At 38.4% G+C, this 26,621-nt stretch overlaps 4 protein-coding genes across 4 annotated transcripts; 2 read left to right on the top strand and 2 right to left on the bottom strand.

Annotated features, from left to right (window-relative positions):
- The first annotated feature begins 8,604 nt into the window (after positions 1-8,604).
- Positions 8,605-18,014, top strand: wap (DDB1 and CUL4 associated factor wap). The gene is made up of 8 exons (XM_028310018.1): positions 8,605-8,850; positions 9,031-9,113; positions 9,420-9,522; positions 9,710-9,845; positions 10,884-11,134; positions 14,323-14,448; positions 15,377-15,558; positions 17,086-18,014. The coding sequence occupies exons 2-8, from the start codon at positions 9,049-9,051 to the stop codon at positions 17,282-17,284; spliced, it is 1,062 nt and encodes a 353-aa protein (XP_028165819.1). The 5' UTR covers positions 8,605-8,850; positions 9,031-9,048; the 3' UTR covers positions 17,285-18,014.
- Positions 18,015-19,455: 1,441 nt separating this feature from the next.
- LOC114356690 (ATPase family protein 2 homolog) lies at positions 19,456-22,405 on the bottom strand. The gene is made up of 2 exons (XM_028310006.1): positions 21,961-22,405; positions 19,456-21,691 (listed from the first exon to the last, which is right to left on the bottom strand). The coding sequence occupies exons 1-2, from the start codon at positions 22,307-22,309 to the stop codon at positions 19,800-19,802; spliced, it is 2,241 nt and encodes a 746-aa protein (XP_028165807.1). The 5' UTR covers positions 22,310-22,405; the 3' UTR covers positions 19,456-19,799.
- Positions 22,406-22,696: 291 nt separating this feature from the next.
- Positions 22,697-24,014, top strand: aph-1 (gamma-secretase subunit Aph-1). Its single transcript, XM_028310672.1, has 3 exons — positions 22,697-23,118; positions 23,283-23,456; positions 23,600-24,014. Exons 1-3 carry the CDS (start codon positions 22,897-22,899, stop codon positions 23,924-23,926), a joined length of 723 nt encoding a protein of 240 aa, XP_028166473.1. The 5' UTR covers positions 22,697-22,896; the 3' UTR covers positions 23,927-24,014.
- Positions 24,015-24,975: 961 nt separating this feature from the next.
- On the bottom strand, positions 24,976-26,280 carry LOC114357103 (intraflagellar transport 43). Its single transcript, XM_028310572.1, has 3 exons — positions 26,030-26,280; positions 25,675-25,785; positions 24,976-25,287 (listed from the first exon to the last, which is right to left on the bottom strand). The coding sequence occupies exons 1-3, from the start codon at positions 26,107-26,109 to the stop codon at positions 25,083-25,085; spliced, it is 396 nt and encodes a 131-aa protein (XP_028166373.1). The 5' UTR covers positions 26,110-26,280; the 3' UTR covers positions 24,976-25,082.
- Between the last annotated feature and the right edge of the window lie 341 nt (positions 26,281-26,621).

Raw genomic sequence — 26,621 nt, 5'->3', positions numbered from 1 at the left:
ATCTATACAATACTCGTATAAGAAACGTAAACAGTATAATGTGACTTATTTATTGCTTTATTGCTGCTAGAACCAAAAACGTAACTACCTGAAATGTACTTACGTAAAAAGGTTTCCTCTTTTATACATTATTTATGTACATTAACATAGTTTGAGATTTCAGTCTGATATCTACCACTTAAGAACTTATAAAAAATTGCAATTACATCTTTGTTTAATGTCAATATTCATACAAAATATTTACCAGGAAATATAAAAAGCACTCGAAGCTAATTAAGTAACAATACATTATTTTCTACAATCGACGATCTGATCGAACCGGGCCTTGAACTTTAGGCTGATATCTCACGTCCTGTGAAACAAATTATGTAATCGATCAATTAATCGATTTAGTTTCCGCAATATCAACATTATGTATTTTCCGGACACACCTGCTCTAATCTTCACACAAAACTTTAAACTATGACTCAGTTTTACAGCACTTATTTCAAATTTGAGTTTAAATATAGCTATTAGTTTCTATCAAAAGTTATACAGGGTGTTAGGTGAATGGGTATATGAGCCAACACTAGCCCATGTTAACATGGGTTTTAAGTATTTCAGTAAGAAGTTAGCTATAATAGATTCTACATTTTACTGTCGACAGAGTAGTAGACAACAACACGTTTTTGTTTCAAAAACCATCCTAAGCATACTCTTATTGTGATGTAGTCTATAACGGTACTCTTCCCACCTCTCGTTCCCAACGCTGCAACTCCTGTGTATCCCTCCAATAAAAATCAAACGAGTCAAGGCGATGAAGTCTTTTATCTACTTAGAATATGGGACAGAACATAGGACTATTGTTAAGTGACTCTGTCAACAAACCCTTTTAAATTACTCATAATATCTGTCCTATCCTTCCGTCAGAAGACATTTGCTCCCACGTTGGACTCCTGATCGTTATTTAGACAAAACGCATTGTTTCATCAAACCCAAATCAATTGCCATCACACACCACAATGGTCCATAACACGAATGGTCAGCCTTTCATCGCATTGTGGTCCGTAAGGCCGCGGGTCAAGGCGCCTCGTATCTGATCCGCAGAGGCCACTTCCCTGTGACGAGGACCGCCCCCTGTCGGATAGCCTAATGCATTCTGAAATCATCTAAACGTAAACACTGGTTTGTGAGAATCGCAAGGCGGATCTGGTCTTGAAAATAAAAATACATCGTCTCTGAAGATTCAGGAGATGCGACGCCCAATTATCTACCAAAGTTAATATCGATAACAACGATAAGTGAAACATTTTCAATAGAAAAGGTGAACAACGGAAAGGAAATTTCATGTCACCATGTTGGGGACAATGGGAATAGAGGCAAATGAAATCAAAATAACTTTATAAGTCTTCCGGAATCCCAAAATGATAAAGGTTGAAGAAAGTAAATAAAATAAGTAAACCTCTTTATTACAAAATTTAACTAAAAAATGATCAAATCCTTTTAATGTTCAGATTTCTCCGAATATTTTAGTATCTTGTACTAGGTTCTATAAATTGAACTGGCATTTACAGATATGATCTCTATATATTTCTTGGAAATATCATTCGAATCAAAATGCTTCACTTAATAACCAGAATATAGTTCACAGTAGTTTGCAACTAAACCACAAAATACCAACTCCCATGGTGACCTTGACTGTCTATGCGTATTCCCATCCTTTTCCCCCTTTCATCCCCTTGAAAAAACCTCCGAAAACTTATAGCTCCTGTTACTAAATAATGATTTATTGCTTTACCACATTAGCGCATCCATATTAGATGTTATAATAAGTTTGTACTACAACTTACAGTTGTTTGTTACAGTTAAACAATATGTACTAACACTCCTAGCTAATTTAGTTACAACTGCCAACTAATACACTTTATTGAAGAAACTCGAGCAGGAGCACTACTGACTTCTTCTTTTACATAAGTTTACGACGAATATGTACATGAACTACCTAAGCAGTTTGTAAAGTTGTGATACACATTCAGCCAAAGAAATAAATTAACATAACCGAGTTAAATATAACAAAAGTGTTACAAATACGACAGCAAACCTTTTTATTACCCCAGACGTTACACTTAAGCCACATTCCGCGCCTGCGCAACTAATTATATCACGATCCCTTAAGGGGGGTTGACGTAAGAAAGAAAGTGGCGTCCTTAACCGGAGCTAAGCAGCGCAACACGCATGCGCGGAATGGTAAGGTCGTGCCTAGGAATGCAATGGGCGGTACTTGACTAAAATGTGGGTCGCGTGACCGTTAATTGGTTAATCTTAAGTTTGGGGTTGCCAGCAAAAATAGTTAGCCGCTAGGTTTTTCTCGGATAAGGTTAACTGCTGAAGTTTTTATTCAGCGAAAAGTACATTAGAAACGGATCAATAGAAGGTTCCAGAAATGAGCAAACATTTTCAAATTCAAATAAGGGCTGCCCGTTACTGCGCCTCCATCAATGTAAAAGCAAAACCTGTAACTGCCCAGTAAATGTCTTATTTATTGCCCTTATGATTTTATTGTGAAAACCCAGAATATGGAGTTTCTTTAATCTTAGTCATACAAAAGGATTTTTAATAAGGTACTTGATACAAATAAGGCCTACCTAACTTTAAATGCTTATATTTCAATAAATATTAACGCCAGTCAACAAAAACAAGGTTAATTAACTTCTTTCATCCTTTAATTTTGGCAATATTACAAAAAATAACACAATTTTTAACTAAATCTATTCAAAGTAAGCAAATTACGAAACCACTGATTTTGGCTTTATTAAATCACCTACACGGAATAAGGCCTATATGATTCAAATGCCTGTAGACCTTAAAATTGAGGTTGTAATAAACAAAATGCGGTCTTATAACATTAAACACGTCGATTTGTTTGCGTTATCAAAATTTTACATACCAAGTAAACAGAAATAATACTGTATATCTCTAGATAAACTTAAATTCCACTTATTAAGAATAATACATAAATTATAGATAAAATTAAATATTCATAGTAACAAAGTAATGATTCCTTACTTAAATTATCAAAAAAAATATCAAAAACAAACAATATTATTTTTTTGTATAGGGCTTATTAAAACACCGTGTTCGAATAAGGCCTACACATAAAACCTTTTAAATAAATCAGTTTAGGAACATCATTTAGTCTTGATTTTTTGTAAACAAAATGAGATCTCAATTTTTGTTAGAACCAGGGCATAAAAAGGCTTCTGAATCATCTTTACGAACTCCTACACAATCTTTATGATACCACCAAAAGCAGTCCTTTATGGTAGCATATCTGCTACATTGTCTTCGAGACAGGCATGATAATATCAGCTTTAATCCTTTAGAATTATACATACGGCGGTTTTTTCTTATTTTTTATTGGTTTTGTATTTTGTTTCTTTTTTTACAGGTTTAGTAATTTTTTTTTACTCTGTTTTCTTTTTATTTTCTGTGCGGTTTACTAACCTGTTACTACATTCTTATTAAATAAATATTTAGTTACTCTTTAACTCATTTAGTTCAATGAATTTGTCCGTAATCAGGTGTTGACATAAGTATCCAATATGGCCTACCATGCTGAAATAAGGCCTAGGCCTTATTAGATATTTCGCTCTTGTTGTCTTTAAAAATTTACAAATAATGCATCTATAGCCAGTAGTACAAATTAAGGTAATTATTAGCTAGTAAGAAATATTTAGAAACGATTACTAAGAAAAGCTTAATCTAAAACAGCGTTATTTTACCGAAAATTTAAGATGAAATCGCCAGATTTTTATAAGAGAGCACGAAATCATCCACCACCTTAGAAGAACGCGTGCCAATTGGTGCTGGGATCGTGGATCGGGAAGCTCTTGCACTCTACCGGGTTGTAGGGCATATGAGTACGTGTCCTTGAAGTATTATCCCGGTTGGATTTGTTTATCTGTGTTTTCTGATGTATAGGCCTTATTAGAACGTAGGCCTTATTTGTATCAAGTACCTTACTACAAGATTAGTCAACATCAGATAGCTATGTTTGTCAACGCTGAAACATTTTACGCAATTGTCTTATTAATCGCAAGTCAATCGAAACGGAATCGTAATGCTTAGTATGTTTTGAAGCGGATAATATCAAGCTCCTTTGACCATAGGTCAAGGCGTGTACAGATATTAATAAGTTCTTTTGTGCGCGCGCGCAATTCGTCATGTTTTGACAACGGCTGCTGCGCGCTTTGTTCGCTAAGGTTAATGTAGATAAACTATAAAACTAGTTTCAATTCGATTAATAGCGATTTCACGCCAATAGTCTTCATTAGGCATTGGCTTTGGGTTTTGGCAGATAGTGATATGCCCTTGACTTGGCGTTCTTTAGAGTTTAGGAAAGTTTGACTTGTTAATTAATTCTCAAACCTGATTATGACTTGAAAAATAAACTTAGCTGTGTTACTAATTAATAATAATTAATAAGTTACCTAGTAAATTATGACAAAACATTGGAATTCTAATATAATGTAGCTACACTCGCGAGCAAAAATATGGAATCACTTACATGAAGTTGTTTCCACGCGAACTTGTGTACTAACGAATTTGTTAGTAACAAAAAAAGTGGCACCATTTTAAAGATTAAACTTTTATCTTTAAATTGATACCAAATTCATTTAAATCACACCAGTATTTAAAAAGATATCCCGGCTGATGTGAAGAAGTAACGAAAAAGACATGTATGAACTGTTTGATACGTCGCGAGTTGCGGCCTATTTAGCCCCTATAAAAGCACGCGTTTTTAGATTTTTGCTTTCACACGTTGATTCACATCTCCGCTTCTTTTGACACTTTATCTGGGATTCTACACCTTCAGAAGCAGCACAAATCGTTGCACTATTGCAAGAAAGGCTCGGCCAGCGGGCTGTCGCACGTCAGCGCCACTTAAGCCAGTCCTGGGTTTCGAAAGTTTCAAGACGCTTTCGGGAGACTAGTGGCTTTATCCCGAGACCAAGTTCTGAACAGCGCCGGTGCACATCGCAGAGGGAAGACCGTTTTTTCATGTCAACCTCTCTATGAAATCGTCATTTGACTGGAATCGATGTCCATCAAGAGCTCAGAAATGTTCGTAAGATAGCTGTTAGCGAGTGGACAGTTCGTCTAAGATATAAGCAATAGAATTTGACTCCAAAAAGGCCTGCCACAGGCTCGAAACTGACGGCAGGTCACCGATAAGCACCCTTTCAATTTGCTCGTACACATCTCGATGGGAAGGCGAGTAATGGAGGCGAGTTCTGTTCTCCGATGAATGCAAACTGTGTTTGCAGGGCAGCAGTCGAAGAGGTCGGGTTTATAGGCGGCCTGAGGAGCGATTTGTGCAGTGCTGGTTCGCTGAAACAGTGGCTTATGGGGGTGGCTTGCTCGACTTAACATCGAGATGTGTACGAGCAAATTGAAAGCGTGCTTATCGGTGACCTGCCGTCAGTTTCGAGCCTGTGGCAGGCCTTTTTGGAGTTAAATTCTATTGCTTATGTCTTAGACAAACTGTCTACTCGCTAACAGCTATCCTACGAACATTTCTGAGCTCTTACTGGACGTCGATTCCAGTCAAATGACGATTTCATAGAGAGGTTGACATGAAAAAACGGTCTTCCCTCTGCGATGTGCGCCGGCGCTGTTCAGAACTTGGTCTCGGGATAAAGCCACTAGTCTCCCGAAAGCGTCTTGAAACTTTCGAAACCCAGGACTGGCTTATGTGGCGCTGACGTGCGACAGCCCGCTGGCTGAGCCCTTCTTGCAATAGTGCAACGATTTGTGCTGCTTCTGAAGGTGTAGAATCCCAGGTAAAGTGTCAAAAGAAGCGGAGATGTGTATGAATCAACGTGTGAAAGCAAAAATCCGAAAACGCGTGCTTTTATAGGGGGTAAATAGGCCGCAACTCGCGACGTATCAAACAGTTCATACATGTCTTTTTCGTTACTTCTTCACATCAGCCGGGATATCTTTTTACTGGTGTGATTTAAATGAATTTGGTATCAATTTAAAGATAAAAGTTTAATCTTTAAAATGGTGCCACTTTTTTTGTTCCTAACAAATTCGTTAGTACACAAGTTCGCGTGGAAACAACTTCATGTAAGTGATTCCATACTTTTGCTCGCGAGTGTAGTTATCTTTATTAGCTTACGAGCAAAGTATGGAATCATCACCCTGTGTTTTGTTTAGAGTCAAAGCCATCTTAGAACTGAATACCTACTTATTGTCCAATCTACTTAGGGTACTTATCCATTTTAAATATTACCCTTTAAAATGGTCATTTTGATTGTTCGGAACAAATAGGGTGACTCCATATTTTTACTCGCAAGTGTATAAATGCAATAATAATTAGTGTTAAAACAGTACTTAGTATTGGAACTTAAAGCTTTTTAATTGCCAATGAGCTAAAAATAAGCGGCAATGTTTTTGCAAGATATTGAAAAACTTGTAACAGCGAAAGTATCTGGACATAGGAATACATTTGCTTGCTGAAATGACGTGGCGCGAACGCGANACGGTCTTCCGTCTACGATGTGCGCCGGCGCTGTTCAGAACTTGGTCTCGGGATAAAGCCACCAGTCTCCCGAAAGCGTCTTAAAACTTTCGAAACCCAGGACTGGCTTATGTGGCGCTGACATGCGACAGCCCGCTGGCTGAGCCCTTTTTGCAATAGTGCAACGATTTGTGCTGCTTCTGAAGGTGTAGAATCCCAGGTTAAGTGTCAAAAGAAGCGGAGATGTGTATGAATTAACGTGTGAAAGCAAAAATCCGAAAACGCGTGCTTTTATAGGGGGTAAATAGGCCGCAACTCGCGACGTATCAAACAGTTCATACATGTCTTTTTCGTTACTTCTTCACATCAGCCGGGATATCTTTTTAAATACTGGTGTGATTTAAATGAATTTGGTATCAAATTAAAGATAAAAGTTTAATCTTTAAAATGGTGCCACTTTTTTTGTTCCTAACAAATTCGTTAGTACACAAGTTCGCGTGGAAACAACTTCATGTAAGTGATTCCATACTTTTGCTCGCGAGTGTACATTTGTGTGGGCAGGCCTTAGCAGCCTACAAGACATCACTGTTTCATCATATATCATATATGTAGATATCAATTTAGATCTAAATTACTTATCATAAAAGGACATTGCCATCTTTAATTTTATCTGTATTTGTTTACGATGGCAAGATACCTACTCGACTAGGTACTAAGGAAAAACTTATCTACACTCGCGAGCAAAACTATGGAATCACTTACATGAAGTTGTTTCCACGCGAACTTGTGTACTAACGAATTTGTTAGGAACAAAAAAAGTGGCACCATTTTAAAGATTAAACTTTTATCTTTAAATTGATACCAAATTCATTTAAATCACACCAGTAATTATTAGGAATATCGAATTGTTTTAGAGAGGTTTTAGGAATTATTGGATAACTAGCTTTTGCCCGCGGCTTCACCCGCGTGAAATTTAGTTTGTCACAGATCGTCATAAATTATAGCTTATATGTTATTCAGGGTTATAAACAGTTCAGTAGTTTTTGCGTGAAAGAGCAACAAACATCCAGACATCCAAACTTTCGCATTTATACCTAATATTAGTTGGATAATAGTGTCAACCACTCAACTAAATACTACTTCCTTCTCGTGTATTTGTTTGCAAACTATTACTATAATAACGTACTAAATATAAATAAGTATACGTGGATATCTGTTATTGTCTTTCTTGCGTAGTATTAAGAGTAACATTTTTCTATCATAACGAAATAAACACAACACATGACAAGACAACCCTGGCGCGACGGCCGAGCGTGCGAGCGAGAGAGGTATGCAAAGCGAGGTACATACATGAGTTTACCTTCTGTTATATTTTGTGTATAAACCCTGTTTCTTAAGTACTCCGGAAAATATATTTTTTTATGGAGTAAGTAGAAGCTCGTAAACTACTTGGTAATTCCGGAAGCATTCTATTTTAGAGCAAGACTGCTGCCATAAATGCACAATGAAACGAGAACGATATTAGTTAGGTATTATATTGTACCCATAAAGATTCATCATTCATAATCAAAATATGTATCACATTAGTTGAACGTCTGAACCGAACCTGGGAAACAAATCCAGAACCTACAACCACCGACGCAACGCTGACACCACAATGCTTTTACTTTTACTGCCATCTATCGAGTTCACGTAGAACTTATTTGTAATCTCGAGAAAAATATTTATTTTATCGTATAACATTATCAAAGTAAACCAAATGAAATTTATTTCTATTAAATAATAAAACCATAATTTATTCAGACTTTTATTTTCAATTTATTAAATTTTACAAAATGTATTTTATGTGTAAAACTAAAAATCAATGCTGTATAATCTTAAATTCTTTTGACAAGTTTTGTTTCTACTAATTGCCATAATATAGTGTCATTTTTCCCTTTTTCAAATTATTCTCCCTTGTGTAAAATAAATTTAATTTGTAATGAAGTAGAGTTAGGTATTTCAATTTTACGAAATATCTCAAAATTGACACTCATAAATTTATATGATAAGACACTATTGTCACTCTGTCGCTCGAACCTTACACAATTATTTTTTTTCCAAAAAGCTCAGAATTTATGTATGGTGTTTTTGGAAGCATTTTGTGGTGTTTGGCTTAAAGTGGCAACATTAAAATTAAATGTCATTAAACACGTCAATGTTGCTGAAATGCTTGTTTGATGAAAACATGCGATTTATTCTATTAATAAATTGAAAAGGCTTCGTAAAACTGACGAAAACTGCGACAATATTCATGTCGGTCACTAAAGTAATCAGATAAAAGTGTGATTTTGGGACTTGTGCTAGTAAGTAACCGTTTTGTGTTGGTTGCTTTGGCTCGTGTTATTTTCGTCTTCTTAGCCTCATTTTAGTAACTATTTATTGTTGTTGTGATGTGTTAGCCCGGGTAATATCACCAGTAATTTAGTGCATATACATTAGTTTGTGTTAATTTAACAAGAAGTTGAGAAAAAATGAATTTTCAGGATCATAGTTTTGTAACGATGTCTATGCCACATAGCAGCTCTAGTACGACGAGTTCGAGCACGAAACGCAAAGAAATATACAAGTAAGCATTCTTATCCAGAGCCCCGATTACGGTAATTTTTAACGTCAACAATCCAGACACGCTTCTCGATTCTGCGATACGATTGGTCGTTCAACAGCGTACGTCAGCTGTTTTGACCAATCGTATCGCAGAATCAGAAACGCGTCTGGATTGTAGACGTTAAAAGTTACCGTAATCGGGGCTCTGTACTTCTTTCGTTATTTCTTAAATTCTCAATATTAAATACCACAACTTTCATACATTTTGTGGTATTTTTTTTAAGTTATGGTACCTAATAAATGCAATGTTTATTTCCTTCACTTCCAGATATCAAGCACCATGGCCGTTGTATTCGATGAACTGGTCCGTGCGTCCTGACAAACGATTCAGACTGGCCCTTGGCAGCTTTGTAGAAGAATATAACAATAAGGTAACATATTACTGAAATACTGATTAAGCCTTAAGCAATTATTGCTGGCCCATTTATTTTCCCGAAGGGATGTTTAAAAGCACTTTTTAAAGTCAATTTGCAGAAAATTACTTTTATGACGGTGATTTGCAGAAAATTATTTACTTTTATGATGTTAAGAAAGTTACATATTGAATTGTTTAATTAGGTACAAATAATATCACTGGATGAAGAGACAAGTGAATTCAGTGCCAAAAGCACATTTGACCACCCCTACCCCACCACGAAGATCATGTGGATTCCGGACAGTAAAGGGGTGTACCCAGATCTACTAGCTACCAGCGGTAAGTGTCCATCAATATCTTTCATTTTTGATGATTGCATTAAAGTATACAAAAATACTGTGCAAATTTGCTTACTATTCAAATTGATCAACGCCAATCAAAATAACACAATAAAGACAATGCTTTCATTGTGTAGTGGTAGTTTTATACCAAGCTCAGAAATAAAGGTCAAGTTCAGAAGTTTTAAAGTAGAAACAATGGCAATTGAATTGTAATAAGTGTGATTTTATTACTAACTGTAAATTAATGATAGTCTATTTGTTTTTAATACTCTAACCCCCTTACTAATAAAACTTACACGCTCGTTGAACAGTGTTTTAAAGAGACGTTTAGTATGGAAATGTCATTTTAAAACAATGTTCAACAACTGTGTAACTTTTTATTAGTAAGGGGGTTCAACTGTACACTAAAGTGTCATGTTCATGAAAGACCATCTTCCTTACAAGCAATAAATAAATAAAAGGTATTTAATTCAGGCATATCCCATAAAAGTGTTAGTAACAAAGGTCTTAGAAACTATGTTAGTAAATCACACAACAATGCCCTTTTACCTGCATTATTGAGCAGAAGAAAGAAAGAAAGAAACATTTATTGCTATGGACATCACAAAAGACAAAAGAGGTAAAATAAAAAAAAAAGCAAATAAGACAGAGGTGACATAAAACATACAATGAATGAGCAAGTAAACTAAGCAGTGCCACCCTGTCGCACAGCGATGCCCATCGCAATGGGACCCCACTCAGCATATGCCGTGGCCCCCGGTGAGGGAAGCCACGACGCTGGTTTTCAGTGTGCCCCATGCCGAGTGAGAGTCACGGACACTGACCTATACTGCATAAAATATACATAAATAAATAATAATAATAGTGTGCGTATAAATTTTAAGTGTAAATACAGACGTAGTAGAAAATAATAATATACGATATAGACGAAGTAGCATGAACAGAAGCATGTGGTCAAGGTTTTTTAAACCATTCTTCAGAAATTGTAGCCTGTTTTACTACTTTCCATCTCAATTCTGCCTCCATCCATCCACAGGCGACTACCTCCGCATATGGCGCGCTGGAGAACCGTACACCCTTTTCGAGTGCGTTCTAAACAACAACAAGAATTCTGACTTCTGCGCACCGCTCACTTCGTTTGACTGGAACGAGGTGGACCCCAACCTCATCGGCACCAGCTCCATCGACACCACTTGCACTATCTGGGGGCTGGAGACGGGACAGGTGTTGGGACGAGTCAACGAGGTCTCCGGACATGTTAAGACGCAGCTCATCGCACATGACAAGGTAATCTAATGATAGGTGGGTTGGTAAGAGCTTGATTTATGACAATGAGGGCTATCGTTTTTATACTTAACAGTTGGCACCCCTGGCGATTGACAGGACCTTACTCTACAGTGGCGCCATCTTGATGAGTGCAAATGCGATAGTGTTCCTACCACTTTAGCGCTCACCAGTTGGTGCCACTGTCTTCGCTGCTAGCAAGTGACAGGACCTTACTCTACAGTGGCACTAACTGGTGAGCGATACGATAGCCCTCATTACAAGCAAATTAATGTACTTGGACCTCTATTTTACATTTTACGATATAATCCATGTATTTTGGACATATAATAGATATATTATTTTATTTGATTTGTCAGCTATAATAATCTAAAACAGCCTCTATTAAATGTAATATTTTCTTAAAACCAATTTCATCTTAGTTTACCAAATCGGGACTATTCCCAACTGTCGTTTCCACCGCTGCAACTCCTGTGTAGCCGGGATCTACAGGTTGACTGCCAAATAAAACTCAACCAGTGAAGGTCAAATTAATTCACCAAAGTCAGTGAGCAAAGTTTATTTCAAGTAAATATCAACACTACAATGGAAATATTTTTCGAATGTTTCTGTCTTTGAAAGATGATTGACCAAAGAAGAATTTTAATTGAGTATTTCGATGTTCATCTACTAATTAATAGTATACGAAACCAATTAATTATTGCATAGCAATGGACGACTCATTTATTAATTAAAGCATTTATTGTGTATTGGTCTTCGTAATGCTTAATAAATTACACATAATAATAAGTTTTGCTTCTGTTGATATTTTTTATTGATAAAAATACTTTTAGAAAATAAGTATGTCTTCTAATCGCGTTTTAATTAATTATTTTTATTTCGTCATCGCCAATTCATTCACCTCTTTGTTATTATTATTGTTTACTAACAACAGTTTGTTTGTTGACGATATAATGTCATAACGTCAGTTAACTACAGTTTATTCACTCATATTTCATTCCTGATTTATGTATGAGTTCTTGTTTCCACTGCCAAATATAGCAAATTTTTATTTGGTAGTATATAAAAACGCCCAAATACTGTGCTTGTCACCAGTTGCGCCAACTGGTAAGCCCCATTAAGGAAAGGGTTATCCGTTATCAGGGCCGTCTTTAACCTACTAGGGGCCCTGGGCATTTAAGGATTTTAAGGGGGGCCCAGTGGCGGCGTAGCATGGTAGCACGCACACAGCACGTGTTTAAATAATTGCGCTATGTGTACACCCAAACAATCTACTGACAGCAAGTTGTAACTTAAAGGACATAGTACACTTATCAACCCAGAAAGGGATCAATCCCGTATTGCTTTTCGCCGCACTGTCAACCGCGAGGTGTTTACGTTAAGGTGCGGTTAACACTAGAGTACACGCGTGGCCTACTAGAGTAGACCAGGGTAGCATTTTACGCTATAACTTTTTAAGAACTTGCGCCAGAGAGCTGGCATTCCAGGAAAGCCTCGTTTACTAAATTGTCAATAAGCCAGTAAAGCTTGGGTCGCTAGGCGTCTACGCACTTTTCTAAAATTGGCCGTCAAAACTGCGGATCTACACAAAAGCCCGAAATCACTCACGAAAAAAATTATGGAAGACTAGCAAAAAATGGATTTACCCCATGTACCAGGCAGTAGAAAGTCTTGAATACTATGACAGATAAAAAACAAATCATATTTTTTCAATATTTTTTTTTTGCTAGCATGGATCTAAGAGTGCAATTTTGGTCCATAAAATTTACAATTTTTTAATCTGTTTATAATGTTTTATCCCAAATAGTTATACAAAGAAACTTAGATTATAAAAGAACTATAATAAACACTTTTATCATTTACATAGTAATTTTATTCATAAATTGTTTACAAACTGATTTACAGTGATTTTAAATTGGCTTACCAGAGTAGGCCGCGCGTGTATTGGTGTAAAAAAAGAGGCGCGTGTACTGCAGTGTTAAGTGTGTGTTCCAGTACGAAGTTTCATACAAAGAATGACCGCCTTGAGTTGATACGGTTACGATCCGTTTCCGGGTTTATAAGTGTGTTCCAATGACAGTTTAATTTTCCCCCTCGGACAAACTTGACCTTGGTTGGATTTTTATGGCGGTCAAGCTGTAGATCCTGGCTACACAGGAGTTGCAGCTGTGGGGACGAGAGGTGGGAATAGTCCCGTTTATAAGTGTGTTCGTCCTTCTTCCTTTAAAAACAGTTGAAGGCTTCTTCTTTTTCAACTTGAAGCGTACAATTCTTCCTACCTTATTAACGTCTCACTGATGATATCAGGAGGTGTACGACATCGCGTTCAGCCACGCGGGCGGCGGGCGCGACATGTTCGCTTCATGTACACCTAGCGCTATCTATTGACTATTTACACGAAGGGAACGTCCAATGGGGGTTTCCAGTTGGCGCCCCTGGCGTGTTAAGTTCTATACTATTGTATACCCCACCCACTGGTGGCCGTACGCCTTTTTTTTTGTTCCGTTCTATACAGGGTAATTGGAACTGAGCATGTCATAAAAAATCGCTATTCGTCCTGTATAATTCCGTATCCGTCTTGTATTATATCGGCTGGTGCCTGCAGAACAGATGTACGACATCGCGTTCAGCCGCGGAGTGGCGGGCGCGACATATTCGCCTGATGTACATGTAGCGCCATCGATGAGGGTTTCCAGTTGACGCCATTGCAGCACTAGCGCTCCAAATGCTGAACTATCGTATACCTTATTAATGTTACTACACTTAACATCAAATATACCGCACCTTCCGTGACGCGAACTTTAAAGATTTTCTTCTGACACAATCATGGTGTCCCAACAATATTGGTGTTATTTGAAAGCCCAATAAATAGGAAGTGCGGATGCATACGTTTGAAAGTGCTTGTTGCGGGAGGTGCGTTTTATTTGATGTTGAGTGTATAAATTATACATACTCACTGATGATATCAGGAGGTGTACGACATCGCGTTCAGCCGCGCGGGCGGCGGGCGCGACATGTTCGCTTCATGTACACCTAGCGCCATCTATTGACAACAAGTTGTGACTAGAATGTTACCGTAGGAGGTGTACGACATCGCGTTCAGCCGCGCGGGCGGCGGGCGCGACATGTTCGCTTCATGTACACCTAGCGCCATCTATTGACAACAAGTTGTGACTAGAATGTTACCGTAGGAGGTGTACGACATCGCGTTCAGCCGCGCGGGCGGCGGGCGCGACATGTTCGCGTCGGTGGGCGCGGACGGCTCCGTGCGCATGTTCGACCTGCGCCACCTCGAGCACTCCACCATCATCTACGAGGTACGTACGTATAAGCCCCTCCAGGTTTTCTATAGGTCGCCAAAGAAGTTCCCTGGGCCCCGAAATCGACGGGGTAGCAGAACTTAGGCTGGTTTTAGTGTCACGCGGACTGTCAGTGCGGATCGCTCCGCACAGCCGATCTGTATGAACTGCTAGGGAGCGGAGCGGTTCCTCCGGACCGCATTACTCTAAAACGCTCCCTAGAAGTTCATACAGATTGGCCGTGCGGAGCGGGTCCGCACCGGACGGTCCGCGTGACACTAAAACCAGCCTTAAATCTTTGAATTCCTTGCAGCTACTGTTTCATTTTGCACATTTCTGATGTGTTTTTAGCTTCTTTGTTTTAATTTGCTGGAACCTCATGAATACTCGCGATCCTGCTCTAAGTAGTAGATTAAAGATAGCTTTGGTATACATACACAGTTATACCACGTTATGTTCTCATTTTATTAATCATCAGCTTCTAACAGTCCATTGCTAGTTATAGGTCTCTTTCATCAAACACAACAGGTGTAACCTAATTAACAAGGATCCAATATTTTCTACCGTGAGAACCTAAAAGTGTTTTACCTATTCCCTAACTTGTTTTTACTTTTTATTATAATAATAAATAAATAATAATAAATATCCTTGGACATTTTACACTGCGCCTCTAGTCCCAAACTAAGCAAAGCTTGTACTATGGGTACTAGACGACGGGATAAACATACTTAAATACTTTTTTTTTGTAAATACATACATATTATACATAGAAAACACCCAGACCCGTCACAGAAATTAAAATTCATCATTTCAATTTCTGCCCGGCCGGGAATCGAACCCGGGACCTCTCGGCATAGTAGTCCGTTCTGAACCACTACACCAAACGGCCGACAAAAAATTATAAACTGTAAAACCCTGGTTTTCCTAATAAACAAATCTGCTACAGGACCCGCAGCACACGCCGCTGCTCCGTCTGGCGTGGAACAAGCAGGACCCGAACTACCTGGCCACCGTCGCGATGGACGCGTGCGAAGTCATCATACTGGACGTGCGCGTGCCCTGCACGCCCGTCGCGCGCCTCAACAACCACCGCGCCTGCGTCAACGGCATCGCCTGGGCGCCCCACAGGTAGGACAGTGTAATCGATAGTTTATAGCAGTCTTTCCCAAAGTGGGCGATAACGCCCCCTTGTGGGCGCTGCTGGCTTAAAGGGAGGCGGTAAGAGACCCAGAAAAAAATCGGGACGTTCTGTAGAGGCTTGGGAGGCGTCATCTACTAGGAGGACTCTTAGACATCGACTGAGCTCGACTCTTGACTACAAAAATGGGGGGCGCTAAAAAATAATTTATTCTCAAAGTGGGCAGTAGACTAAATAAGTTTGGGAACCACTGGTTTATAGGTAAGCGAGTTTGCTCAAGTTCTGGGACGCAGGTGATAAATCCTCAACTTAGAAGCCAGTCGTAAGAAGCCAGGACGCCCCTAAGGTACGGTGAGACGCTTTATTCTAGCGAAACCTCTACTATAGTCTGGTCTGCGAGCACGTAGAATTTTGTCCAATGACCCCAAACTACCCATCCTTATCGCTCGCGCGTAATGAGGGCTATCGTTTTTATACTTAACAGTTGGCACCCCTGGCGATTGACAGGACCTTACTCTACAGTGGCGGCATCTTGATGAGTGCAAATGCGATAGTCCTCCTACCACTTTAGCGCTCACCAGTTGGTGTCACTGTCTTCGCTACTAGCAAGTGACAGGACCTTACTCTACAGTGGCGCTAACTGGTGAGCGCTAAAACGATAGCCCTCATTATGAATTCAGGGCGCCCCTGATATTGAAGACAGGGCGCTCTTAATAATAAGTCAGAGCGCCCCTTATAATGAAGTCAGGACGTCCCTGATTATGAAGTCAGGGCGCCCCTCAGGTACGATAGAGTCGCTTGACTAGCGAGACCAATGATGTTAGGGCGCCCAAACGCATGGTCGCTTGTCACGCGGTAATGAATCCGGGAGGCCCCCACAGACTATAGTCTGGTCTGCGAGCACGTAGAATTTTGTCACAATTTGGAAAAAATTATATGTGCTCGCAGACCGGGCTTTAGTCAAAAGGTAGTAGTCACTGGTTTGTAACAGGTTACTATACTATCGTGATTAATGGTCTGTACACCAGCCGAACTAGGATGCGCGTCACGATAAAATTTATCGACGATTTAAGTCGTCAAATATATGAGCATATCATCAAAAACCGATATGTGTCGATAAGATTTTATGGTGGCGCACATTCTGGCTCGGCAGGTGAGTCCCACAGTTTAAAGATCGCTAAGCTAGCTTCACTATTTTTCCAATTTCATCATCATCATCATCAACAGCCCTTTACAGTCCACTGTAGTAGGCCTAAGATGCGCGCCGCGATAAGCAGTTATCACGCCGTTTTATCGATTTTGCCCATATATTTTGACGTCGATAAAAGTTATCACGGCGCGCATCTTAGGCCTACTGGACTATGAGCCTCCTCCACTATACTATAGTTATAGTATAGGTTTTGCCATTATCCCCACGCTTGGCAGGCGGGTTGGAGATCGTTATTTTCTTTAGCAATTTAAAAAAGCTGTAATTTGGTAACACAAATCATTTACTAAAACGGCAACCCCTCCCACAGTTCATGTCACATCTGCACCGCGGGCGACGACCACCAGGCGCTGATCTGGGACATCCAGCAAATGCCGCGCGCTATCGAAGACCCCATACTGGCCTACACCGCCGCCGAGGGCGAGGTCAACCAGATACAGTGGGGCGCCACGCAGCCCGACTGGATCGCGATATGCTACAACCGCCACACTGAGATACTGCGCGTGTAGAATGGATAAGTGATAACACTTGATGTGGCACACGTTGAGAATATTGGCTCCAAGTTGTAGCCTTAGGGAGAAGCCACACGGTGCCAAACAAAGCCAAACATTTTGCCGTGTCACTGTACACATATGGAATGCGGCGCCGCAATACGGCACCGTCTCGCTCAATCGAAGTGCGGTGGGTCTGCGATGCGGCGCCGGAACGCACCGTCTGGCATATCATTGTTTTTATATGCAGGACGCCGCAGCGACACCGCTCCGGCGCCGCGCCGCGACCGCACCGCGCCGTGTGACTTCTCCCTTACATCCTATACGCCAACGTGTAGATCTTGACCTTATTATGTCCAACCGATCTACACATCATTGGTGTATTGGATTCGAGACTATAAATTGGAGCCAATATACCCAATGCATAGCGCTGGTAAGACGCGACGCTTGCACCAACAGCAAAAATTAGTAACTACAAGCTGTTCAGAATAAAAAATTGTCATCTGTTAAGAAAGTTCTAGGCGCCTATTTCGAATTTCTCATAAATTATTCGTATATTACTTCGTCAACTACTTACATCTCTCACTCACTCTCACTCTCTGAAACCTATCAAGTTTCTACAAATCTATTTAAATAATTGTTTACATACATTTTTTTTGCTGTTGGTCCAACTATAGATAAAATTATTTACCACCTAGTAATGGTAACACTTGTACTGTTAGACGACAAATATCGCCGTTTGTGAGCGCGTTTTAAATGAAAAAAATAAATGGAAAGATTCTGTGTAGATAATAATGACAAAAGATAAAAAAAAATGAATTCACATCAAAAATACATAATAATTACTTGCTTTTACGTGAACTTCATTAAATCAACATATTTGTGCGGATTTTGAATGAAAAAATGCGCTGTTTGATGGAACTTAGTGGAAGCGAAAAGTTCCAGGATTGTGTGTCGTCTCAAAATGTATTTATAAGTGAAAATGATTTGCAATAATGTGTGATAAAGCAGGCCCTAACGGCTGCTACGTGCTAAGTAAAGAATTGACAAAAGTGGGACAGAGAAACTATTCATTGCCCTTTTTGACTTACGACTAGGCTAATTTTTAGTCAATAATTTATTTTAGCACTTATTCATTAAGGACGTAGCACACTTGTCAACACGGAAAGGGATCGTAACCGTATCAACTCGAAGCGGTCAGTATTCTTTATAATTATTTAAACAAAATTATATTATATTCTTTATAATTACTTTATATGAAACTCGCGGTTGACAGCTCGTGAGAGGACATACAGTGTTGATCCCTTTCCGAGTTGATAAGTCTGCTATGACCTATTCGGTATTAAATCACCTTCATAAATAATAGCGTGTAGTATCAGTATTAGAAGTAAGAACATAGAAACTATTTTAATACAACTAAAATCATTTTCATATTATGTGACCATGTTTCTCTGTCCCTTCGAAGATGAACCAGCAAGATCTGTTGTGAGCGACGTATGGTATATTTTAATAGGATGTATATTTTGTATAATAGGTCTCAATTATTACACTTATTGTGTGAAGAGATTTAGCTACATCTGACAGCATCGACCTGTATACAGGGAGATACCAAATAGTAACGAGGCAAGATTCCATGTTTATAAAGAACTAGCTGACCCGGCGAACTTCGTACCGCCTTAGCGTAGAGATTTTCTTAATATTTTTTTCCGTAAGAACCATCCTTGGACTTCCACAAACATTTAAAAAAAAGAATTATCGAAATCGGTTCAGCCGTTCACACGTGATGCCGTGACAACGCGAAACGGGTTTCATTTTTATATATATAGATATACAGTATTTTTTGTATATGATCACATTTAGGTTGATGCTGTCAAATGAAACGGTACTTATATGGCAACATTATTGTGGCGCGTAGAAAGTATTGCTGTCCTTTTCGTAATAGGGGATAAGAAGAAGACAGCATTACTTTTAGTGGCTATTTTGATTAGTTTCCGGACATGATTTGGTAGGGCATCTTATTATGTCCAATCTCCATCTAATACCAGGGTCACCCTGTTTTTAATGTAAGGAATATTCTTTCAAATTAGTTGCTAACTTGTAACTGATAAAGATTAAGTAATAAAAGAAACCAGGGTTAGTTGCCTTATAAGTACCTACTAAGCTTGCCTTTATCGAATTGCATTTATATGGATAGGTAAATCCTATTTTAAATTAATATGTGACCCCAAAAGACTTCCTTGTTTGTAGGATTGTTGTGTGTTGTCGATATAGACATGATTTTGTATGATTATGTTCCTTGACCATGTATGTGACAACCATTCAAATGCTGGTATCGAAATTTTGTTTAAATAATTACAAATAAGAACTAGATTAATTATTAATTTATACACATTAGTAGAATTAGGTTTCATATTATTGATAAAATAAATTATGAAACAGATTATAACACTTTTATTGATCTTAAAAATATAAAACATCATGTATAAAATAAGTTAGTAGAAGACGTAATATTTTTACTTAGGAAATTATGGCTTTATCCAGACTTTTGTCCTAAAGCAAATTCTTCATATACTTTCAGTAACGAAGCCGGAGTTCTCGGTTTATAGTCCCGCAAGACATGTTCAAAGTGTTCCATGGTGACCGCCGGGCAATCGAGGTCCTTCTCCAACGCCCGCAGCGCCGCCTCGTGGCACAGAGACTCCAACTCGGCGCCCGAGAAACCATCAGTCCTCACAGCCAGCTCGTGAGGGTTAATATCATCACTGGTACCCATATTCTCCATTTTCAGCTCCAGAATCTGCAGCCTGGTCTCAAAATCTGGTAACGGGACGTATATCAGTCGATCTAAACGCCCCGGTCTTAGCAGAGCCCTGTCGATTTTATCAGGACGGTTAGTTGCAGCTAAAATGATCACAGAATTGAGAGGCACTACGCCGTCTAACTCTGTCAACAGTTGAGCTAGAACTCTCTCGTGCACGCCCGCCTCTCCCGAACTCCTCTCCCCGCCTATTGCGTCCATTTCATCGAAGAAGATTACAGAGGGCGCCACCTGCCGCGCTTTTGTAAATAGGTCCCTCACGGCTTTCTCAGACTCGCCGACCCACTTGGAGAATAGCTCTGGACCTTTGATAGACAAAAAGTTAAAACCACTTTCAGTGGCCAATGCTTTTGCTATTAAAGTTTTTGAACATCCTGGCGGGCCGTACAGCAAAATGCCTCTCGGTGGCTGAATGCCGAGGCGGCGGAAGCTCTCCGCGTGCTTCAAAGGCCACTCCACAGCCTGGCGTAGCTTCAGCTTCAAGTTATCCTGCCCCCCAATGTCCCTCCACCTCACATTGGGAACTTCAATCAGTAGCTCCCTCATAGCACTTGGCCTGACTATTGTCAAAGCTGCTATCAAATCTTCATGTTCTATCACATTGCTACCCCTCTTTATGCATTTCATTGAAGCCTGTGTACATAAGTTCACCAAATCTGCAGCAACATACCCATGGGCCAAGTCTGATATTGAATCTATTTGTTGATTAGACACTTTGTTTGGTAGACTACCAAGCAGAGTGTACAAAATCTGTTTTCTTCTTACTCTATCAGGTATAGGCACTTCTATCTCCTTATCTAATCTCCCAAACCTTCTTAGCATGGGGTCTATTGCATCTGGTTTCCTTGTGGTTGCCAATATGAATACTCTATTGTTTTCTGAATGAAGACTGTCCAAGAGGGACACAAATGCAGAAGTCACTCTTCTCTCTTGCTCAGTACTCCCAGAAGATCTTTTAGGGCAGATTGTTTCAATCTCATCTACCAGTATAATGCTTGGTTCATTTTCAATGGCTTTTGAGAAAAGAGTTTTAATTGATGACTCTGTTTCCCCAAAGTATTTGCTGAATACAGCAGGGCCATTGATCTCAGTAAAACTACAGTTACTATTTTCTATCAAATACTTGCATATTGCTGTTTTTCCTATACCAGAGTGGCCATAAATCAGTAAACCTCTCGTGGGTTGAAAAGTAGCAGCCAATTCAGGGTCAAAGGAAATTTTAATGAGAGTTTTTACTTCATCCAATATGTCATCAACTCCACCTAAAGAAATAGGTTTCTTCTTTACTTTTTGTGTGACATCTTTGTCCATATTCCATGCAGTTTTGTCACTTAACGCAAACCATGTTTTGTTTGTCTTTTTATTGTGTTCCTCTGATTTCACATTTACTACTTGTATTTCCAACTTTTTGCCAAAGTAGTAGTAAACTAAAACGCTGCCCACACACACAAAATCATTTTGAAACTGCTGTTTTAAGATATCAGAAATATCATGGTCTATTTTGTGGTTCTTGACTTTGACTGCTAAGTAAGATGCTTTTGGTATGTCTCCTTGTACAACTGATACTGTAATCTTTTTGTTGTCACTATTCCAAGCTCCGGTCAAGTCTGTAAATAAATATTTCAAATTCATTAGGCACACAAATAAAATAGTTTTTTTAGTTTTTCAAAATATAAGAATAGGATAATCTTTATTGCCAAAACTGTGAAAAACCAAGTTAAAACATTAGCTTGCTTAGTGACTACTTTTACCACTGAAGAACTACTGCGATGAGGTATTGAATTGGAATGTCGAATAAACTAAATTAAAGTTCTAGCTAGATTATCAGATAGGTAGTTCAGATTTATTGCATTTTAAATACTAACAACCAACTTACCAGCTACAGGTAATATGACGGCTGCCGGCGCTGACGTCTTCGAAGGCCACATCCGTTTGACGAGGGTCGGCGCTCCATCCCTGCTGAGCTCCAGTGGCCCTCCTATTACTGCCCCCACTAAAGTACCGGCTGAGGGATGAATCAAAACTGCGTCTCTAGGGACTCCCTCGGGCGGTGCGGCGCCCCGCACTAGCCACGAGTGTAGCTTCCCATTCTCCACGTACGGACACTTCAGCTGATTCTTTTCACAGTTCAGCTCAATATGAACATTTTTGTCGTTTGAGGTTATACTGCAGCCACATCGCTCGCAATCCACCCATAACGTCTTCTTTGCTTGCTTTGGAGGCATATTTGATTTAAATACTTTTTCAGTACTCTTAATTATAAATTGGCTGGAAAAATGTATTTTTAGAAAGCTCACAAAATATTTTAGAGGTTATGTAAAATTTTGATAACAACAAATGTCAAAATATCACCTAAAGGTTGCGTTTTGTTCAGACTGATATTGAATTTTTACCAGAAAATTATCTCACAAAGCATTCGCAGCTCATTATTTCTTTCGGAGCAAATAATTTTGAGGAACAATTTTATTGATAATCAATCAGCATTCTATTTTATTTTGCTTTGGTTGGGAATGAATGGGGACTCTGCGAAAAATATGAATGAAATATATTCTGCGGAAATTGGAAATGCTATGACAGCACCACAGATTAACATCCACACAAAAAATGACAGCATCTGTCACTTATACTGAGTGATGGTGTTGATTTTTGATTGTGCGTGCGATAATTTTTTGGTAAATTAAAATTCATCAGCGCTACACACAAATGTCGTTTACGTCCGCTAATTGAACTCGAATAAAACGCCGCTCAGCGGCATATTGCAATCTTTGTAATATATCGTTATTGTACATAGAAACAGTAGATTGTAAGTAGGATGACTCTCGCGGAGTTTTTTAGTTGTTCCCTGCTTGCATTCGGAGCTCCACTGGCGATGTTCGCGATGACAATAGCGAACGACCCTGTCCGGATCATCATCATGATAGCAGCGGCATTTGGTTGGCTCCTATCATTTCTCTTGTCGTCGTTGGTATGGTATGCTGTAGTGCCTTTACGATCATATTTGGCATTTGGAATGGTTTTTGCAGTCATATTCCAGGTAAGATAATTTATTTTTACTGTATTTATTATATCATCATCATATTATACAATAAATTGCTACCTTAATAAACACTAATAAATTGATAGTCTATTATTTCATAAAAAGTCTACTTGCAAATCTTGCAAGGCTTATAAAACCAATACCATGTTATATTTTTTCAGGAAGCATTCCGTTACGGCATGTATCTCTTATTGAGGAAAACAGAAGCAGGTTTGAAAGAGATCTCAGAGAACCACGAAATCGGCAGCAATAAGCTGGAGATGGCATATGTATCTGGACTTGGATTTGGAGTCATGAGTGGAGCTTTCGCCTTAGTGAATGTCCTTGCAGACTCAGTAAGTTCTATTGTTATTGTTGTATTTGCATACCTAAAACCAAAGACGCAATTTTTGGGATCTTGAAGGTGCCATGAAAAAGATTAACCTGGCAATATCTAAAGGTAAAGAATTTAATTAATTTTGATAAATCATGTTCACAGGTTGGACCAGGCACGTTAGGCCTTAAAACAGGCACCGAGTACTTCTTTGTCACGAGTGCAGCCATGACCCTCTGCATGATCCTCCTCAACACATTCTGGAGTGTCATATTCTTCAGTGGCCTCGATGAAAGTAACTACATGAAAATTGGATGGGTGATCCTCTCACATTTCTTAGTTTCCTCAATAAGTTTGTTGAACAGTAAAGAATTGTATGCCATTACAATATTGCCCTCATACATCGTATTAATCATCACGGCAATCATAGCATATAAATGTGCGGGAGGGACCAGCAAAAGCTTTATTGACAGTTTTACAGTGCGGTCATAGGGCAGCCGTTGTAAATACTTGTTGACCACTGCATTAGTTTAATGTGACATGACACTCATTTGTACAATTTGTTGATCGGATTGGTAAAGTGTAAATAATTTGAACTAGTAGATAGTTGAGATTATGCCTGTTCTAACGTCAACATAGATAATTTAGAAGTGTTGTTAATACGGATTGTGAAGGATGGGCAGTGTGTATAAGGTATTGCAACATCCCGCCTTTATTAAAGCAATGGATCATATCTACACAGAAAAAGAATGGTCTCACACAAAGACTATCCCCCTTACTAATGAAAAATTATACAGTTGTTGAACACTGTTTTAAAATGACATTTCCATACTAAACGTCACTTTAAAACACTGTTCAACGAGCATGTAAGTTTTATTAGTAAGAGGGTATATATTTTAGGAAAATTAATGATCATTATTCATTGATTGATGAAAATGTGCTGTGGAACAATTAAATTCTACTATGTTCATGTTCCTTCACAAATATCTATTCTTGAGAGTAGAGAAAGAAAGCAAATAATTATTGCAAACACATTTATTTTGCTTATTAATTGTTCATTGTGTACAAAAATAAAACACTAATTACTAATTATCATTATTTATTATGCCTTAGTTTATAAATCATAAAATAAGTAAAGAGATCATTCCCTTAGTTTGTAATTTATTCTAGTTCTTGTAAATTGGACGGAACTGAATTTATTATTGTCAACAGACGAATAACAATGCTATTTCTGGATAATTAATAAGACAATTAATTATTAAAAAGATTTTTTACAAAATAAAGAATTAGAAACAAACTTCATTTTTCTTTTAAAAAATCTTAGAAGTTCTATGTTAATTTTAAATTAATTTTATTTATTTAATTTAATAATCCTTAATTAATCCAAAAATTTGAGGTGCATTTTTTTAAATAAATTATAATGGCAGGACATATTGATTGATTACCTACACACTCTTTGGACACCAGTAGAAAAAAAAATGGCCACCATGAATTTTCACTTCTACCTCCATTTCTAACATTGTCTGTGTCTTCATTTCATAATTCTATAAATTGAATAAATAAATCTAAATTGCACTTAATTAATGTTGCAAGCTGTGAATTGTTTTACAAATCATAATGTTTATCCTAAGTGTTCAAGAGTGGTTAATTACAAAACTACAGGTTGAATTTCCTCAGCTAGTTGAGTGAGCAGTGAATCCACAGTCCACACTGAGTCTGCAGAATCCATATCCACTTGAGGTATGTAAGATTTTAGTATCTCTAATGCTGAATCCACACTGTCTACAGATGCACTCAGGCCTCCGCCCACTTCTGCTAAAGTGTTCACTGTGTCGGTGTCTTTGCGGTCAGTCCTGGAAATTGATGACATTGTGATAGTATAGGGCAGTGTTCCGCAAACAGTGTATAGTGGCACACTGGTGCAAGGTGAGCATTAGATGGTGTGCCTCGGAAAAATAAGATTAGCTCATAAACTTATTTTTAGACTTATAAAGGTACCTCCAAAAAATTTAGTTTTCTTTGATGTACCTTAAACACAAAAAAATTGTGGAACACAGCCATTTCAATTAAAAAAAAAAGATATTAAATTATAGGCTCATAATTTGGTGTCCACTGTTAATATGTCAACCAAAACATTCTTTGATGAAAATAAAACACTTTGTATTGCAGTTATTATTACCAAAAATACTGGTAACCTTTCCAGTTGAAAATTATGATGAAATTAATTTTAAATTACTTACGCAGGCGGCATTGATATTTCCTTTTCTAGAATGTCCTGTAAATCGTCTAAATCTGGTATTGTGGGGATATCATCGCTGGAGTCAGGTGATTTTTTTGGAATTATGTACTCTCTGTAATATCAACAAACTGGTTTCACAATCACTTTTAAGCGAGGTAGACTGGTAATAAAACTTGCAGAAGTTTACTTCCGCAAACTGTGTTTATTTATTTATTTACTGTAAATAGCTAGATTTACACTGGTGACAGCTAGCGGAAGTCAACTTCTGCAAGTTTTATTCCTAGTCTAAACCTCGCTTTACACAAAAGGGTTTAATTACTCAAATAGAACAACTTTTCTTCATAATTGTTACGTACTTTGCTTCTATGTGGGTGCCCTCGGCCCAGACACCAACTTTTTTGGGTTCTGGTACATTAGAATTAAAGGAATCATTCATTTTCAGTAAGATTTATTCAGTGGTAGGTAGGTACGTGCTTAGATTAATAAAGCGGTACGTGTTGCTTTGCGTCACAGTCACTACCAAAAGATATTTCGTATTTCCGATCAAGTTTTGTTTGTTTACAAAAAGTGACGTTGCCGAGGTTACTTGCCATTGGAGGCGTTTGGCCAAAAATAGAATTGTTAGCACTAATAATTTTCGTTTAGCGGCATAACGTGCTTTCACTGCTAGAAAAATGTATGGTAAAACATCATAGAAACGTGTCTTCGCTGTAAACATGGTAAGGTTTTCGGCGATCGCCATTTTGCTTGCAATTTTTAACAAATTCTATTTTCTGCCAAACGCCTCCATAGTGATGTGGTAATGCTAAGAATGGGCGATTGAGAATGATATTATTTGATTGTAGATGTTTCATGTGATTGTTCCTTGAAATATCAATCAAAAGTGGACGTTATTTTGCGTGCGAAAAAGACTGATTTTGTATGGTAATCACATTCATTTATACGAAT

Source organism: Ostrinia furnacalis, unplaced genomic scaffold (genome assembly GCF_004193835.3).
Source record: "Ostrinia furnacalis isolate ACB-3 unplaced genomic scaffold, ASM419383v2 OfSCF0216, whole genome shotgun sequence".
Lineage (NCBI taxonomy): Eukaryota > Metazoa > Arthropoda > Insecta > Lepidoptera > Crambidae > Ostrinia > Ostrinia furnacalis.
The sequence above is the reverse complement of the archived record's forward strand: the minus strand, read 5'-3'. Positions and strand labels throughout refer to the sequence as shown.

What these genes read in the sequence shown, in the direction of transcription:
- aph-1 (XM_028310672.1), top strand. Translation starts at nt 22,897, where the DNA reads ATGACTCTCGCGGAGTTTTTTAGTTGTTCCCTGCTTGCATTCGGAGCT. An exon ending in TTTTTGCAGTCATATTCCAG is followed by an intron (nt 23,119 to 23,282) that starts GTAAGATAATTT and finishes ATATTTTTTCAG; the next exon opens with GAAGCATTCCGTTACGGCAT. An exon ending in TGAATGTCCTTGCAGACTCA is followed by an intron (nt 23,457 to 23,599) that starts GTAAGTTCTATT and finishes TCATGTTCACAG; the next exon opens with GTTGGACCAGGCACGTTAGG.
- LOC114357103 (XM_028310572.1), bottom strand. Translation starts at nt 26,109, where the DNA reads ATGAATGATTCCTTTAATTCTAATGTACCAGAACCCAAAAAAGTTGGT. An exon ending in GGCACCCACATAGAAGCAAA is followed by an intron (nt 25,786 to 26,029) that starts GTACGTAACAAT and finishes TTGATATTACAG; the next exon opens with AGAGTACATAATTCCAAAAA. An exon ending in GAAATATCAATGCCGCCTGC is followed by an intron (nt 25,288 to 25,674) that starts GTAAGTAATTTA and finishes ATCAATTTCCAG; the next exon opens with GACTGACCGCAAAGACACCG.
- wap (XM_028310018.1), top strand. Translation starts at nt 9,049, where the DNA reads ATGTCTATGCCACATAGCAGCTCTAGTACGACGAGTTCGAGCACGAAA. An exon ending in AGATCTACTAGCTACCAGCG is followed by an intron (nt 9,846 to 10,883) that starts GTAAGTGTCCAT and finishes ATCCATCCACAG; the next exon opens with GCGACTACCTCCGCATATGG. An exon ending in AGCTCATCGCACATGACAAG is followed by an intron (nt 11,135 to 14,322) that starts GTAATCTAATGA and finishes ATGTTACCGTAG; the next exon opens with GAGGTGTACGACATCGCGTT.
- LOC114356690 (XM_028310006.1), bottom strand. Translation starts at nt 22,309, where the DNA reads ATGCCTCCAAAGCAAGCAAAGAAGACGTTATGGGTGGATTGCGAGCGA. An exon ending in CGTCATATTACCTGTAGCTG is followed by an intron (nt 21,692 to 21,960) that starts GTAAGTTGGTTG and finishes ATTTATTTACAG; the next exon opens with ACTTGACCGGAGCTTGGAAT.